Source organism: Schistocerca piceifrons, chromosome 8 (genome assembly GCF_021461385.2).
Source record: "Schistocerca piceifrons isolate TAMUIC-IGC-003096 chromosome 8, iqSchPice1.1, whole genome shotgun sequence".
Classification (NCBI taxonomy): Eukaryota; Metazoa; Arthropoda; class Insecta; order Orthoptera; family Acrididae; genus Schistocerca; species Schistocerca piceifrons.
The window spans coordinates 335,173,400-335,189,745 of record NC_060145.1 but is presented as its reverse complement, the minus strand read 5'-3'; the positions used below and the strand labels follow the sequence as shown (position 1 = coordinate 335,189,745).

General features: G+C 37.1%; 1 protein-coding gene and 1 non-coding gene across 2 annotated transcripts in view; one reads left to right on the top strand and one right to left on the bottom strand.

The window, feature by feature from the left end:
- LOC124712013 (conserved oligomeric Golgi complex subunit 5) overlaps window positions 1–16,346 on the bottom strand; it is a 151,341-nt gene that overhangs the window by 3,688 nt on the left and 131,307 nt on the right. The window contains exons 11-14 of the mRNA XM_047242305.1: window positions 15,484–15,617; window positions 11,075–11,321; window positions 8,571–8,702; window positions 415–523 (exon numbers count right to left, since the gene is read on the bottom strand). Of these exons, the coding sequence (XP_047098261.1) occupies window positions 415–523; window positions 8,571–8,702; window positions 11,075–11,321; window positions 15,484–15,617 (622 nt within the window). The remainder of the gene's footprint in view (window positions 1–414; window positions 524–8,570; window positions 8,703–11,074; window positions 11,322–15,483; window positions 15,618–16,346) is intronic.
- Window positions 14,938–15,012, top strand: Trnat-ugu. Its single transcript has one exon. It is a non-coding gene; the product is annotated as a tRNA-Thr (tRNA).

Here is a 16,346-nt window from a genome sequence, read left to right as displayed (position 1 = left end):
TAAGCAGAGCTATGAGTTAGAGAAAAGACAGCTCATCTGTCAGAAGGGAAAATACAACCTTCAGGATCATCACAGTTTAAGAACCTTTGTGCCTGCCATCATAGTTTAACAAACTTATGGTCTGCTACTGTCTTCATTTTATGATGTGCGCAATATGTTTTTCCATCACAGTGGATATGCATATAATCTGTTTCTGTAAGAGACTCCTTGTCATTAGAAAACATGGTAGGCAAGTTGGGCATGCATGAACCATTCATTCCACTTCTCTCACCTTCTTTTATACTACGCCTATCAATCACAGAGAAGAGGAACAGAACACAGCTAAACAATAAAACTGTGTAAGTCAAACAATTTTGTACATTCATGCCTGGCAGTGATACAAACACAAAATTGTAAATTTGCTAAGAGTGTTACCTGCACAAAATCTGCAGCCAGTCTTCGGCGACCACCTCTTCCCAGAGGTCGAACAAAGCACGCATGCCGACAAAACAATTCCAAAGATCGACCAGCTACAGGAAGTGCACTGAAATATTATAATGCATCAAAGAGTCACTATCAGCTACAGTGTCTTATTTGTCTCACATATATAAAATAAAACAACAGTTCTTACATGTTTTGAAACCATGCTATATTGCTTAGTGCATCTCAAAAACTAAACAATATACTTTGAAGATTAACTAGTATAATACAGAACTACACAAGGCTCCATGACATTATGCCATTTCTAATGTAATGCAGAGCTGTATTAATGAACAGATTCCCATATTTTCCTGAAATATTTTTGACTCACTTATGAATTTTAAGCCTAACACTGAATGCACACAACCATTCCACTTTTGACTTCTATATTACTAAATGGTTATCCCAGTTTATGGTTCATGGTTCACAATCCCCAATTCAGGAGGCCTAGCTTAGTTTGATTTTTCAGTATTTCACATAATTATTGGCCAAATTTAAAATGCTGTTTTAATTTACTCATTAACAGGTACAATGTTATGTTAAACCTTTAACAGAACAAAACAAATATTATAGTTAAAAACTGGGTATATGTCCTGAGGCAGCATAGCTCGTGAGGCACAAATATTCACACTATATTGATTCACCACTATTTGAGAATTAGGTTACTTAGTAACTTGCAACAAACTTTAGACATAATTGCAAGCCTTTACAAAAATTTTTTCTTACTAATAACCTCCACAAAATTATCAAAGTAAAAACTTTCGTTGTTCTTGCAAGAAAACTTCACAATCAAGTATAACATTTTAATTTATTACTTATTTACTACTAATTCTGTTCATGACACATTTTGCATACAGTATCCACATATATTACTAAAATGTATCTGAAAAATTGTATCATTCTATTACACAAACATTGACATGCATGAAAAACTGCTTTTTGCTTAAAATGAAACACAAATTACCAAGACTATACACATCCAGCGTTTGATAATGGGATCACCTAGCAACTTCCTACAAACTTTAAATTTCAAATCTATTTAAAGTTCTTTTCACTTACATATTTAACACTAAATATTTAAAATGCTGACTCATTTGTAAATTAATCAGAAGTTTGAAGCTGTTTGAGTTTCTAAAGGACTGTGGGTTTACTCATCTATACTAAAGGACCAAACTCTATGTGCTCAAAGAGAATGGGGATGTATTTTGACACATTTAGTATTAAAGAGTGAAGAAAATCATGTTTCTCATTCATATCTGTAAGACAGTTATGTAAAAATAAAAACGAAAATCACATACAGAAAGAATTACATAATATGTTGTATTATCAGAGGATTCAAGTTGATTTCCATGTCTCATAGCTCTTTGTACTGTTAAAAATTCCGTTGGTAACATTGCCGTCTTTTCCACCTGAGTTACAACATATAAATAGCGCACTGTACTTACACTACTTATATTTCAATATATTTACACAGATGTAATTCTTCCTTTGTTTTGTGTTGAATGAGACAGTGAGGCACTGTCTTTTCCACCTGATGTGTATCTTCACTGTGCTGGTCATAACAATATCTTAGCCTAAAAAGCAATCCCAATAAAACTGCAGCCACATTTCAATAACAGTAATATATACAGAATTTAAAAAAGTAATTGAAAGAATAATTTTAAAACAACTGAAAAGAGAAAGCTTAATATTTGTCTGACTGTCAAAGCATACAGTTAATGTTGCTGTTGCATTAATTCTAACAACAGTCAAATCTCGATTAACCATCACTTTTGGGACCAGACAGTGGACAGAAAACTAAAAGGGTCATATAATTGGAGGAGAATGAAACAACTTAATTACAGACCTCAAAATGATATAATAAATCAAAATTAGGCAAACAAATACTTTTGTAACAAAGAGAAAGAAAACAGAAAATTTTAGACACTGAAAATCTTTTTAAAGAAGAGTTTTTTTAATTTCATAAACATCGACTTAGCAATTGCATTACGCCATGCCTTTGCCCCAAATACTGTAGCACTGCCACTAAGTGTAGCGGTTGGTTGTTGTTCAAAACATCTGAGGGTGGACTAAACACACTTTTGCTGCAGAGTGGCTGATCTTCTCGTCTTCTTCCTTTTCTTCACCATCTACCTCATTTTGCTCAGCACTACACTGTTGCAAAACAAGATCGATAATCTGATTTTATCTTCCAGTTCTGCACCAGTAACAGCAGTAACATCACCTCCTGCTAGCCATTCCTCTACATCAGCAGGCTGGATATCACTGTGAAGAGTTACTAATCTGTGACTAAATTTGTAGTGTCTGACTCATAAGTTTCTGGATGTTTTTGCTCTTGGTTTAGGCTAGTACAAACCTCTCACTGTATTTTTTGTACCGGGGTTTCCTTAAGTTCTTCCCAAGTTTGAGCAACTATGTAAATTGGCTCTTTTATGTTGAGACTTTTCACTGCTTCAAAAAGGTTACAAATTCTGTTTTCTCCTACAAAGCACTGGTGTGTTTCTTCCTACACTTTAACTGCTCAATAACATCTTGGTCCTTTCCTTGGATTATTGAAGTCATGGGGTGAGACAGAGGGAGGGGGCCAAAAACGTAGCTTTTATGTCCCCTGTTGAAGCTCATACACAAAGGGGCATTTTTAGCAATACAACTGCATGAGGTAGAAGTTTAGTTTTTCGATTTCAAGTATGTTTGAATGGCGGAACAAATGCCTCAAAAAAACCATTCTTTAAACAAAATACCATTCATCCAAGTACTTTTTTTGAGCTTTGTGATAAACAGAAAGTGCTGGCATGTTTGTGTTTTGGAAGGTTGTTGGTTTCTTGGATTTTCCGATTAAAAACAATGACAATTTATGGTCATCACTTACATTGCTACATGTTGCTGCCCTTTGCTAGTTTTGTGCTGTGACTGTTTCAATTTTTGGGTGAGCATTTTATAATTTAGCCCCATCTCATCAATGTTGTATAAATGCTTAGCTACCAGTTCATTTTCTGATACTATCATTTCTATCGTATTTTTCAACAAACTTCTTACCTGCGTCATAATCAGCAGCAAAAAGCTTTTCACCTGAAACAGCAGCTTGCCTACTGCCGTGACAAATTTTCCAAAAGTGAAGCCAACCTTCCCTTGCTTGGAATTTAACTTTTCAACCCCCCACCCTCCAGCTTTTGGAGCTACAGAAAAGCTTTTTCGTTTATGATAGTGACTGAAATTTTATGAGTACAGCAAAGCGAACAGTCTGGCAGTAAAGCAGTTGACAAATTTCATGAGTACAGCAAAGTGAACAGTCTGGCATTATAGTGGTGTGTTAACTGAACATGTGTGAGAAGCATGACTCACGACAAACCTGTTGTAACAGGAATAACATCAACTGATAATTCTGGTATGCTGTTCGGTGCAGAGCACAGACATGTAGTCAAACATATGGTCAGATAATCCAAGGAGTCGGTTAATTGAAGGTCAGACAATCGAGGTTCTGCTGTAGTGGAGAACAGAGTTTGTATGTGCAGAATAGATTTGAAAAATGGTGATTCAAGTTTAATCTACATAAAGAAAGGCAGATTTTAAAAGAGTCTCTTCTTATTTATTTGAAAATATTGTTTATTTTACCAAAATTGAATCTAGTAATTTGATTCATTTTGAAATTCCAAATAAAATCTGCTTTAAATGCCCAATTTCAAATTTCACAATAATGATATCCGAACAGAAAATTTATCGCAGAAAAGAAGTGGCAGTTTTTTGCTTGAAGATTTACAGAATAGTTTCTTGAAAAAAAAAAAAAAAAACAGCCTTTCTGCAAAGTCTTTTTTTTCTTCACCATAACAGTAATATCAAACTGCTATAAGAAAATGTACTTTATTTTACCAAACAACCTTAATGAATCTATGGCAGAAAAGTCACTATGTTATCATGTTTTATTTGCTTCAAACCAATGGAGTTCAATGTGTTCATGGTATTGAGTTTCCTATTTTGGTTTAAGCATATTATAAAAATGCAGTATAAGGAGAACTATGTTTAATCAACAAACTGTCCTAGGTCAACAAATTAGGAAGACAAATTGAGAAGTGAATGTGAGCGAGGGCAAGAAGAAAACACAGGGAAAAGTAACATCAGAAAAAGGGGGGGGGGGGGCACAACTTACGTGGGGGAGAGAATGTGTGGGACTGGAATTTGAAAAATATGACAAACTGAATTTAGAAGCAATCAAAGTGCATGTTGATGCAAGTTAAAAATCTATAGTTTCACAGAAATTTCTTGTAATACTTTTGCTGATTTTTGTACTGCTTATGGTATTTCTGACTTTATTTCACACTTGGACATCACATGGTATGATGTCAGCATGACTATAGGACCACCTGAGACTGGGCGTGCAACACTTGGAGGACTGGGAAGACAGTGTATGTCAAACAGCAAGCAGTTTTTCACAGGCATTGTGAGCATTGCGAACCACAAGTACTGTTGCCTGAAGAAGAGGAGATGGTTGACCATGGTCAACTACAATGTATGACCACTACATTATGCAACAGGCAAGAAGGGACCCATGTCATTTAATACAATTCCAAGGCACGTAGCCTCCAACTCCACTGTGGCACAATGCCTGTAGGCGGTTGTTCTCTTTGCCCGATGATTAGTACATTTTGTTCTGTCGACACTTGCACATCTGTGGCACCATTTGTGATGGTGCCAAGAGCACAGGGACTGGACCAATGAGGAGTGGGGACACATGCTCTTCCCAGGTGAGAGCAGATTCAGTATGAGCAGTGATCCTGAAGGCACCCTTGTGCGGGGAGAGGTGGGAATACATAATACATCCATATACAATGTCAACATGATAGTTTTGGTGGTCCTGTTGTTATAGAGTGGGGAGCATAATGTTGCATGGGTGCACTGATCTCCAAATCTAAGTGGCTCCATTCATAAGTCAACATTATTGTGACACTGTGCTCCTCCCCCGTGTCTGTCTTTTCAGGGCTGCATTTGGCCTCGACTTATTTTTTATGGGTGACAACACATGACTGCAGTATAAGTGGAGCAGCTCTTGGAATGAAAGGATGGACTGTTCTGCCTGTTCCCCCAACTTACATCCCATCAAGCATGTGTGAGATGTGTTGGGCAGATGTAATGCAGCATACACACATGCAGCAATGACCAACCAGGAGCTGCCAACCACATTGGTTGAGAAATGTTAACACCCTACCAAAGAACACCTTACCAACATTGTGGCCAGCATGGGAGTACATTACAAAGCATGTACTGCAGATCGTGATGATCACATGCCCTGTTTGGAACCGTGTCCCACCTTTTGTAATGTCAAAGGGACCCTTATAGATCATGACGACTTGAGCGTAATTATTGTCTTTGAATAACAGTGTTATTTCTGTTCACCTCATTGTGTTTCTTTCAGATACCTTCCGTAGTATACTGTAGCAGTTCTTTCCATGCACAGTCCAAATTTCATCCCACTATGTTTCTTGGCAGTGAAACATCATGCGAAAGTTACTTTCATCCTTAAGTTTTGCACACCAGTGTACTTGTGTTGGATATACAGATTTAAATTTTTTTGCTGTCATGAAGAATAGGCAATTTTTACAGTTGTGATATCGCAGAAGCATTGTTATCATGCGTATAGTTCTGGCTATTTTAATAAATACATTGTATTTACTTCAAACCACTTGTGTTATAATAGATTTCTTTGTGCACGGTTAGAGTAAGAACTGGATATTTGGAAATATTACACTTCCAACATTTTGTGTATCAAATACCAGGCTAATCACTGAATTGAGCATTCCATTTTATGACTTCCAGTTTTATTTTTTTCAACAATATTTTGCATTCTGTAATTCTGTTGTACTACAGCAGGTTGTTTCCAATTCCAATGTTAGAGGGAATGTGAAGGATCAATGTGATGAGTGAGTGAGTTGTAGGCATTTGCATGGACAGAAAATTGGAGCTGTACTGAGCCACAGGAGGTCACTGAAAAGGTCCATTCTGGTGCCGTGTAACAACACAACAGATTACAGTAAGTTATGACAGCACACTAACGAACTGAAAAATTTGTTAAGTAGATGTGGTATGACTGCTGCGGAAATTGACAGTGAAGTTGTGTGATGGGAGTCTACATTTCTGCCATTGATACTTTGTGTTTGGTATCTCTGCTCCTCTGAATACTTTTATTTGGTTGTTTCAAATGGAGACTTTTTTTGTGATTTTTATTTCTTTAGGATGGAATCTCCAGTCTTCAAAAGAATTATTATTGCGCCAAATGTAATTCCTAAAACTTGTGCTTATCATTACACAAATATATCATTACCAAACAGAATGAAGGAAACACTGCCAATGTCTTTGCACGTCTCTTTGTTAACAATATACATTGCCTGACAAAACGTGAAGCACCTTGAATAGGAGGAAATCAAATGAAACTTTGCGGACTGAGAGGATATGCCCACTTATCTGCACACCCTCCTGCCACAATGCATACACTGACTCGATTGGGAAGGGCATCATAATTCTTGATATATTGGATACTGGCACTGGGACAGATTTGATAGCTGACCTGGTCTTAGACAGGTTTTCTCAGGCACAGAACTGGGATTTTGCTGGCCCTGGGAGCACCTCAACATCAAATAAATATCTCATAGACACATGTCCCATGTGTGGGCAAGCAGTGTCCTTTTAAAAAATGCCACTATGATACTGTCACATGAGAGGCAACACATGAGGATGCAGGATGTGTGTGATGTACCACTGTACTGTTCTTGTTTCCCTAGTCACTGCCAGCCATGACCTGAAGTCATACCTGGTGGCTCCCCGCACTATGATGCTAGGAGTATCACCACCACAGTTCTCCAAAACAAAGGAAGATTAGAACCTCTCATTAGGTCACTACCATACTAACTGACAATTATTGTCCAGAGTAGCACAGAGAAATGATTTATCACTGAACACATTCATCACAAGTCCATGCTTCCCTGTCATGACACCACTCCAAATGTAGCTGTATGTGTTGTGGTTTACACAGCAGTATATCCATGAGACAGTAATTCCCTAGTACGGCTGCTGCTAGTCTCTGACCAATGATGCAGGATGACGCTGAATGTTGCAGAGTGTCCAGCACCTGTTCTTGGATTGCAGGTGTTGATGTGAAGGATTTTTTGGTGTGCTTGGTGCACAGCAAATTGCTCCTTCCTTGTGGTGATCAGACATGAGTGACTGTAACCTTGGCTATGAGTATACCTGCCCTCACACCCACATGTTGCCAACATCAGGCCACTGGCATATCTAAATGCTCAAAAAATTCAGATACTGCACAATTCGACAAGCTGGACGAATTGAGAGCCATAATGGGGACTCTTGCAAACTCAGTCATATGCTGGTAACACTGTTTCCAACTTCCCTGTGTCTTTCACAGAGATCCTCAATATGTTATGCTGTTCATATGTCTTCTAAACCCCAATAGGTTTGATAACATAGTTAATGCACTCTAGTGACCATTCTATCTGTCACAGAGAACTGCAACTCCAATCATTCACATACCCACTGAGGTGTGTATGAAGTGACAATGACATCCGACCTTGTGTTCTGGGTGCTTCTCTTTTTTTCCTTTTTTTTCCCCGAGTAGCGTAAGTGCAATGAAAACCAAATACCTGAGGGGGACTTTCAGTATGGACCACTAGTGAAGTTGGTTCTCACAATATGCAGGTGTGTCTGCTTCACCAGGTCATGATGAAAGACATTGAGTGAATCTTCACTCGGAAATAAACGTCAGAAGTAAGAACCTGACAAAATCAAACTACAGATAATCGGTAGACCTTTATTCATAAAAAAGGGTATGTTTTTAAGCTATAGCAGGCTAGTGACTGCAGCCACTGCAGTAGACAAATGCATCGCTACACCATGGGTGTGGTCTATTCCACTTTAGGAGGCCATGAGGCAACAGGTATCATAAACTACAGAATCAATGTGTTTTAATAAATAAATTTGGATTCAGTGATGGAATTTCATTTTAATCATCACACAGTTACTCATATATTCAAACATGTTTATCAGTTTGCATTCTCAAAGTTTGTGAAAGAACTTCATATCTACAACTATCAGTTACAAACACTTACCACTTTGCAACGAGTTCTTGATTTTGGAATGGTGCCAGATATGTCGAAACAGCTCTAGATATAAAACCCTGAAGCTCTTTCATATAAAGTGAGCAATTTGCTTCACTTTTCTTGCTTGGTGGTCCAGTTTCACTGTTAAAAACAAAATGGTGTCCTTATAATCATAAAAGTAGAGTTCTGTTTTTGAAACAGATATTGTACATAACATATTAAATGTTTATAGTTCTCTATAGGTACAAGGACTATCTGGAAAAATGCACCACTCCCATACCAAAGTGCACGGTAGCCCAATTCACATCTGTCCATGCTTAGTCGAAGTCTGTGCTGCCAATCATTCTTCTACAGCAGTCATTCAAAAATTGGCCAAATGTAAGTTTTAAAAATATGTCGGAAATCAGTGCTTCATAAATGTTCTCACGAAACATCCTGAAAGATTAAAGCTATGTATTGGACCAACCTGGAAGTGTGCCTTTCAAAAGCAATGCTTTTCTTGACTGAGCTATCCATGCACGACTCATAACTTGTCCTCACAGCTTCAATTCTGTCATTATCTTTCTCCTACTTACCAAACTTCACAGAAGCTCTCCTGTATCCAGGATGTATAAGCAAACAAGAAAAAAAATTCCCAGATTTTTCCCGGATTTCTTGGTTAAAACCACACTTTTTCCCGGATGAAAATACACTTTTTCCATGTTAAGTGATATTATAATTTCCCTGGGAACTGTAAAACTTGTCAATACTTTCAATGGTTTAGGTTTTATACACCAGTGCAGAATTTTCTGGCACTTCAGAAAACGAAAGCCAGTCGAGTTCCACCAAACACAGAAACACAGCATGTTAGTTTCCAAATCATTGAAACCGAGATTGTGATGTGCTTTTGGAAGCCAATCATTGCTCATGTCACGTGATCCCACCACCCGATTGCAGCAGATATTCAGAGCATAAGACACGTGATGTAGTCAGCCAATAGCAATATCACTGTTAAGTAGTGTGAACACAGAAATACAAAAAGTTAATGGTTTAAATTAATATACATAGCTTTCACATTTAATAATGGTTTTGAAGATTAATACGCTAAAGAAGAGAAAAGCGTTCACTTATAATATTGGTCTCATTTTGCACATGTTATACTTTAACATACATCACACAAATGTGCCAGTAAAATTTTAAATAATGTCTGGTCTTCTGGGACTCGAAATTCTTCTTACTGGCTGGTCCTCAAAGTGTTAAATTCAATGGACAATTGAAACTAGCCAACTGCTCAAATGAACCTAATGTAAACAGTTGTGACATTGCACTCACCAGAAGCACTTTGTTATTATGAAATATTTCACAGTCTTCATCCTGAAGCCTTTGACACACTTTGCTTTTGGCATATACTTGTGTGTGCACTGTGTCTTGTCATTGTAAATGGCACATTTCCTTTGGAACTTAAGTTTTATTTATTTATTTCACTCATTTATATTTTGTTGTTGCAGTATTATTATGCAATAGTGGGGTACAAAAATTCTTTTTTAGAATATCAGTTCTTGCCAGTCAAAATCACAAAAATTTAACCGAAAAATAAAACAATGAAAAATTCCTGGATTTCTCCCCATTTTCTGCCAGATGAAAAACTTCTGGGATTTTTCCTGGATTTCCCAGAGCGTATACACCCTAGTATCCTTGCTGGATTAGCAGTCTATCAAAGCACACACAAAATGTCCTATGAAGTTTGGAAATGAGACAAAAGATACAAAAAAACTGTAACAGTGCGAGCTCAGTAACTAAAAAAAAAAAAAAAAAAATTGCCTATGAAAAGCAAAGTTCTGGATTTAAGTCTCAGTTTGGTACACAATTTTAATTTATTCAAAAGTTTTTAAATAGCACTGACATTGTTGCAGCATTTAACATTCATTCTGAATTGGATTTATTAGTCTAATAGCACACGTAATCTAAATTGTTTCATTCAAGCTCGGGAGGCATATCAAAATTTTTCTATAAACATAGAACAACTGATGTTAATAATAGCATTCTAATAATAATAAAACTTTATTTTAAAAAATAATATTAAGTTACCCCTTTCTCAAATTATCATTCCATCCACAATTCTTCTACCAAATAGTAGCATTTCGCTAACAGAAACTTTCTTACTTTTAGAATCTGTGGTTTCATATTAAATACGTTTTGCCCTTTAATTTATTACACATTGTTATCCCAAAATATTGTGGAGTTTCTGTATACAATTTTAACTGTGTGTGGGTAGCACAAAATTCTTTTTGTATCTCATGTTGTATTTGTGGTTGATATAATAAAGTAATTCTTCTCTCACCCGTAGCAGGATTACAGTATTGTAAATGTGTATGGATGGAACTGCTTTATCCCTTTACTTTTGTGGTAAGCTATGTGCTTAAAATTTATACATAACACTAGTATTTAAAGTTGTAACAAACAATAAACGAGATTCATTCAAACATAATACAGCTAACTAAACAAAAAGTAACATGTATATCAATGATACTTACATGGAGAAGTCCTCATTGTGCATGGTCAGTAAAATAGCCTCTATAGCATCTGTTATTGATTCAAACAGAGGTGAAAGAATTGACTGTGCCAGCGTGTCAGCATGTCCAACTGCTTCTGCAACGGCAGCTGCAGAGTCTGATGGTAAGCTTGCGCGCATGTTGGTGGTAACACGTAGCACTTGACTCGAGAGGCACGACAACAAGTTTACTATCTTTACATTTGTCTGCTGACCCGGTGTGCATGGTCCTATTATGTACAATAAAAGAGTGTGTTGAAATATGAAAACAACTAGAGGTATAGTTTTACAGACTATCCATACTATAATCCGATAATATTAGTATCTCTTGATACACTTAAAACAGATTACACGTGTTGCTGGTCGAAATTATGTACTGACACATGCCACTCACCGACAATAGCAACTAAAGCAGTTTATGCAGTATAATTTCATGTCATTCACCGAGAGGAAGGGTTGACTCATTTGACACAACAGCACCAACAGGATACTGTCACTTAAAGCAATCACTGTTTTACAAAGTCAAAACTGACAGACCCTCTTTACTTGGTGTTAACATAGCACGAGGAGGTACCACAAAGCATTGATAATACAGCAAGACTGATCTGAGGAGTCAACAATTTACAGTATATGCAGTACCAATTCACTTATATCTTTTCATTCACCATGAGGAGGGATTGGTTTATTTGACAAAACAGCATAAATTGGGTAACACTGCAGTGCTGCAAGATTGGTTTGAGGAGTTAACAAGTTACTGCACTCATCCCAAAGCGTCATTAATTCTTGGTTTATCCTTTCTTGCTGTCAGAATTATTTTCTTTTTCAAGGAGGGAGTGATCTCTATGACCAAGCACAGAAATTCTTCAAGTGGGATATTAATTCTGTTGATCTTGTGTTCCATCACTGCTTGGCAGAAAAATTTAATGTTTGCGAATGACTGCTCATACCATAGATGTTCTAACAGAGTGTGTGTGTGTGTGTGTGTGTGTGTGTGTGTGTGTGTGTGTGTGTGTGTGTGTGTGTGTGTGTGTGCGTGCATGCGTGGGTGTGCCTCTTGCTAACAAAGGTCTCAATGGCCGAAAGCTATAATTGTGTGAATCTTTTTGTTGTGCCTATCGCAACTCAACATCTCCACTATATGGTGAGTAGCAACTTTCCTTCCCTAATATTGTTACATAGATGTTCTAAAACATTTATAATTATATCTCAAGTTACTGGGCCATCACCAGACAATAACAGACAGTTTTCAGAGACAAAAGCACACTAGCATTGTCTGCAACAATGATAATCAGATATTGCCCGATGATAACCTTGTACATTGACAACTCATTTTCATGAAATAAATAAATATTGAAAAACCCTCAATTTGTATTTTCATGGTAAATATAATCATGAAACTTTTAATTGCTTATTTAAATTAAATTACTTATGTATGCAAACTTAAATTCAGATTCAGCTTTCTGTAGGAAATGGGATATCTACATCATGATCATCATCAGCAGCAGCACCAGCAGCAGCAGCTGTCCTTATAAGTCTCTCAAAATAAATTTCCTGGCTATCTCACACATAACCATAGTGTAAACCCTTTCTTCTTACATTTTAGGGTTATCAGACATACGGAAACTCATGGATATGCCCTACATTTTAACCATCTGGGAGACAATATTTTGAAAAGTGTCAAAGTCCTACATTTTCAGACTCAAGTAGTGATCATCAGAAAGCTAACTGGTAACTGGGAAAATAGAAATGAATAATTGGTTTTTGCAGCAGCATAGATCTAAACTGGGGAAAGATCTAAACTTGGGAAATTGTCCTACAATGATAAGTGGGTTGGATATTTTAGCGGTGGCAAGTATGAGGATTGCCATTCTGAACTGCTGAAACTAGTTCAGTATTTATTTGATATTCCTGTGCACAACACTAATGTTGAACGAGTATTTTGACTAATAAGAACACAGTGGGCAGTTTATCTATTGATTCTGTTGAAGGTATTGTTTTTGTGAAATACAATATTAAAAACTTCTTCAGTTGTGTGGAATTTCTTGATTATATTTCGAACAGACTACATGTTTTGAGCACAATTAGTTCTTCAGAGAAGTATTACTGACTATAATTATCAGAATTTTAAGAAAATATAAATGTACATGCCTATGGATATACATATAATAGCATTTAAATTATAACTTTACATTATTTTTGCATTAACCGATAATGTCCCACATTTTTGTCAAACGCCCTACACTTTTACCACTGTCTCCCACATTTCCATTAAATAATCTGGTAACTATATACTACTGGTAAAAGTTCAGTGTTACTGAAACTTCTATTCTTTGAGTTCAATACAATAGATGACAAGTGTTTCAAATGCACCAGCTTGAACAGGAAACTGTTTTAAACTTTTTTCCTTCCTTTTACAGTGTCCTGTCCCACATCTAATATTTTGTACAATCCAGAATGCCTCATTTACTAGTAACTAGATCAAGATTAATCCATAATTTTCAACACACTTTTTCCACTGTTAAGAATTATTCTAATCACCTATACTTGTGATATACACAGTTCAGTGTTTCTCACAGAATGGGAGTACTGTGGAAACTTGTTTAATTTTCTTTTACATATTAATCAAATTATTGCAATGATTTCCCAGCACATATTGTATTGTAATAATAATAGCACAACAGCATTTCCAAGAATTAACTATTACAAGCTGGTAACTCACATGTGGACTCATGTGACGTGAAAATCTGAGCTTAAGGTAACCAACCTAACTACACACTTCCTAGCTGTAGCCTCAAAGGGAATGCTGTTTTCTATCATTTGTTGAGAACAAGTGATTATCAGCTAAAAGTATGGATATCTGTGCAGGTACATCATTCAGGTCTTTGTAAGGATGTAGAGTTGGATGGAATAATGAGAAACTACAACCTTTTCTCATGGAAGTAAAAATGTGTAAAGAGCTAATGAATATTTCAATGCACAATTCATTTACTGTCTATCAGTTTCCTGAGATAACAAAGAAATGATCAACTGTAAATTTCTTGTAACATGACTGCTGAAAACTCAAGGGGAAAAACTGCAATCAAGGATTCTATTTCCAAGTTTACCACACTGATAGTTCAATTTACATAATCATGTTCTGAATGTAAGAAAATTCTATTGTTAATTATTCCTGATCAATTCATTAATTTTAAACAAATGATTTCTGTGCTAGAGTAGCTTAAACAAAACATTGTATCCCTTCACCAAACAGCTTTGCAAATTACCAACAGTAGACTAGCTGCAAGCATGGAAACCACTGACTAAGGATTATTAACATCACATATACCATTCATTTGCAGCTGGCAAATTTTCAGCAGCCATAGCCCAGATCTTTGCAATAGCCATAGTCATGATATATACCTTTAAACAAAATTAGAACCTTCAGCTGCTAACGGGCGTTGATATATACCAACAGGGACAGGTGAAAATGTATGCCGCGACCGGGACTCGAACCCGGGGTCTCCTGCTTACATGGCAGACATTCTATCCATCTGAGCCACTGAGGGCACAGAGAATAGCGCAACTGCAGGGACTATCTCGCGCACGTCTCATGCGAGACCCACATTCTCATTTTGTATGTCCACACACTACATTCGTAGTGTCCCACCCCAACACACTCATTACTCATGGAAGACATTCTTGCCAATTCCTGTAAGAGTTTGGGGAATATGTGTGCATCCGCACAGAAGAAGGTCATGGCCAGTGTTACCAGAAGTATATACTTATGGACATGGACATACAAGGTGAGAATGTGGGTCGCACGGGAGGCGTGTGCGAGATAGTCCCTGCAGTTGTGCTATCCTCTGTGCCCTCGGTGGCTCAGATGGATAGAGCGTCTGCGCTGTAAGCAGAAGATCCCGGGTTCGAGTCCTGGTTGGGGCACACATTTTCACCTGTCCCCGTTGATATATATCAATGCCCGTTAGCAGCTGAAGGTATTAATATAATTCTAATTTCGTTCTAGACGGCTGCAGATCATCAATGGTGTTTCTTCTTTTGGACATGTCCGAAAGAACAGATACCATATCCATATAAGTATATACTTTCAATGTCTGTTAACAAACCCCTAGCAGAAATGTACTCAAGATGTAATAATTGAAAGAAAAGAGATAAATCACAGAAAAATATCAATGTTAAGGTTTAAGAAAGCATTTGTCCAACACAACATATAAAATTTAAGTGCGATGAAACAAAGTACAAATCAGATCTTGTGTGCTTAAAAAATAACAGCAATTATTACCTGAAGCGTAAAGTAACAGATAATGGAGCAACAAATTTATTTCACACTTTATTTGTACTATTCTATGCATGCCTTTTGTCAGTTTGAGAGTTTTTTTGGGTATTTATACTCACCTATGACTTGAGTAGCTTCACCATCAGTTACTGTCAGTTGTTCACACTTGAGGCAGAAAAGGCGCACTGCCTTTCCGATATTACGAGCCACTGTACGGCTAAGGGTCTCATCCACCAATGACACACTCAATTCACTGGAGATGAACATGAAATGAAAACTTTGAGGATAAAACCTGATACAATTAATGTAAAACTGTGATACTGTCAATAAGACAATCATTGATCCGAAGAAGTTATTTTCAGAATTATTAATTTGCATCTGTATTTCCTTTTGATAACACAGTTAACCTTTGTCAAGATATTATTATTTTACAATATATCAAAATTTTTGATTGACCCGGTATAATAACTGTGACTGTAGGTCAGAGGATTAGTGCCACATGTGGATATGGCACAGGAGATCAGTTTGGCGACTAGGCTGGGGAGGGGACAGGTAATGTCAGTCTGTGAAAGCTTTAGCAAGAACTTCAGCATAATGGACAAGGGATTGCTCGTCATTGCAGATGTGCTGTCTGCTATTGGTCAGACTACATAGGAAACAAATCACTTTCTTCACAGTCCTAGAACAACTACCACCCCCATTACCTCTAGGATTCCTATGCATCTCTGTTGACGCCACCTGCTTACACACCAACGTCACCCACACTAATCGTGTTACCACTATCAAACACTAACTCTCTCAATGTCCTTTCAACTCTAAACCCACCACCCACTCCTTATACATCCAATAACTTCTGCACACAAGACTACTGCTTCCTTCAGCACAAGATATACAAACAAATATGCGGCGCCTGCACAGCACCCACCTATGCCAACCTGTTTCAAGGGCCATACAGAGGAAACCTTTAAATCATCCAAAATCC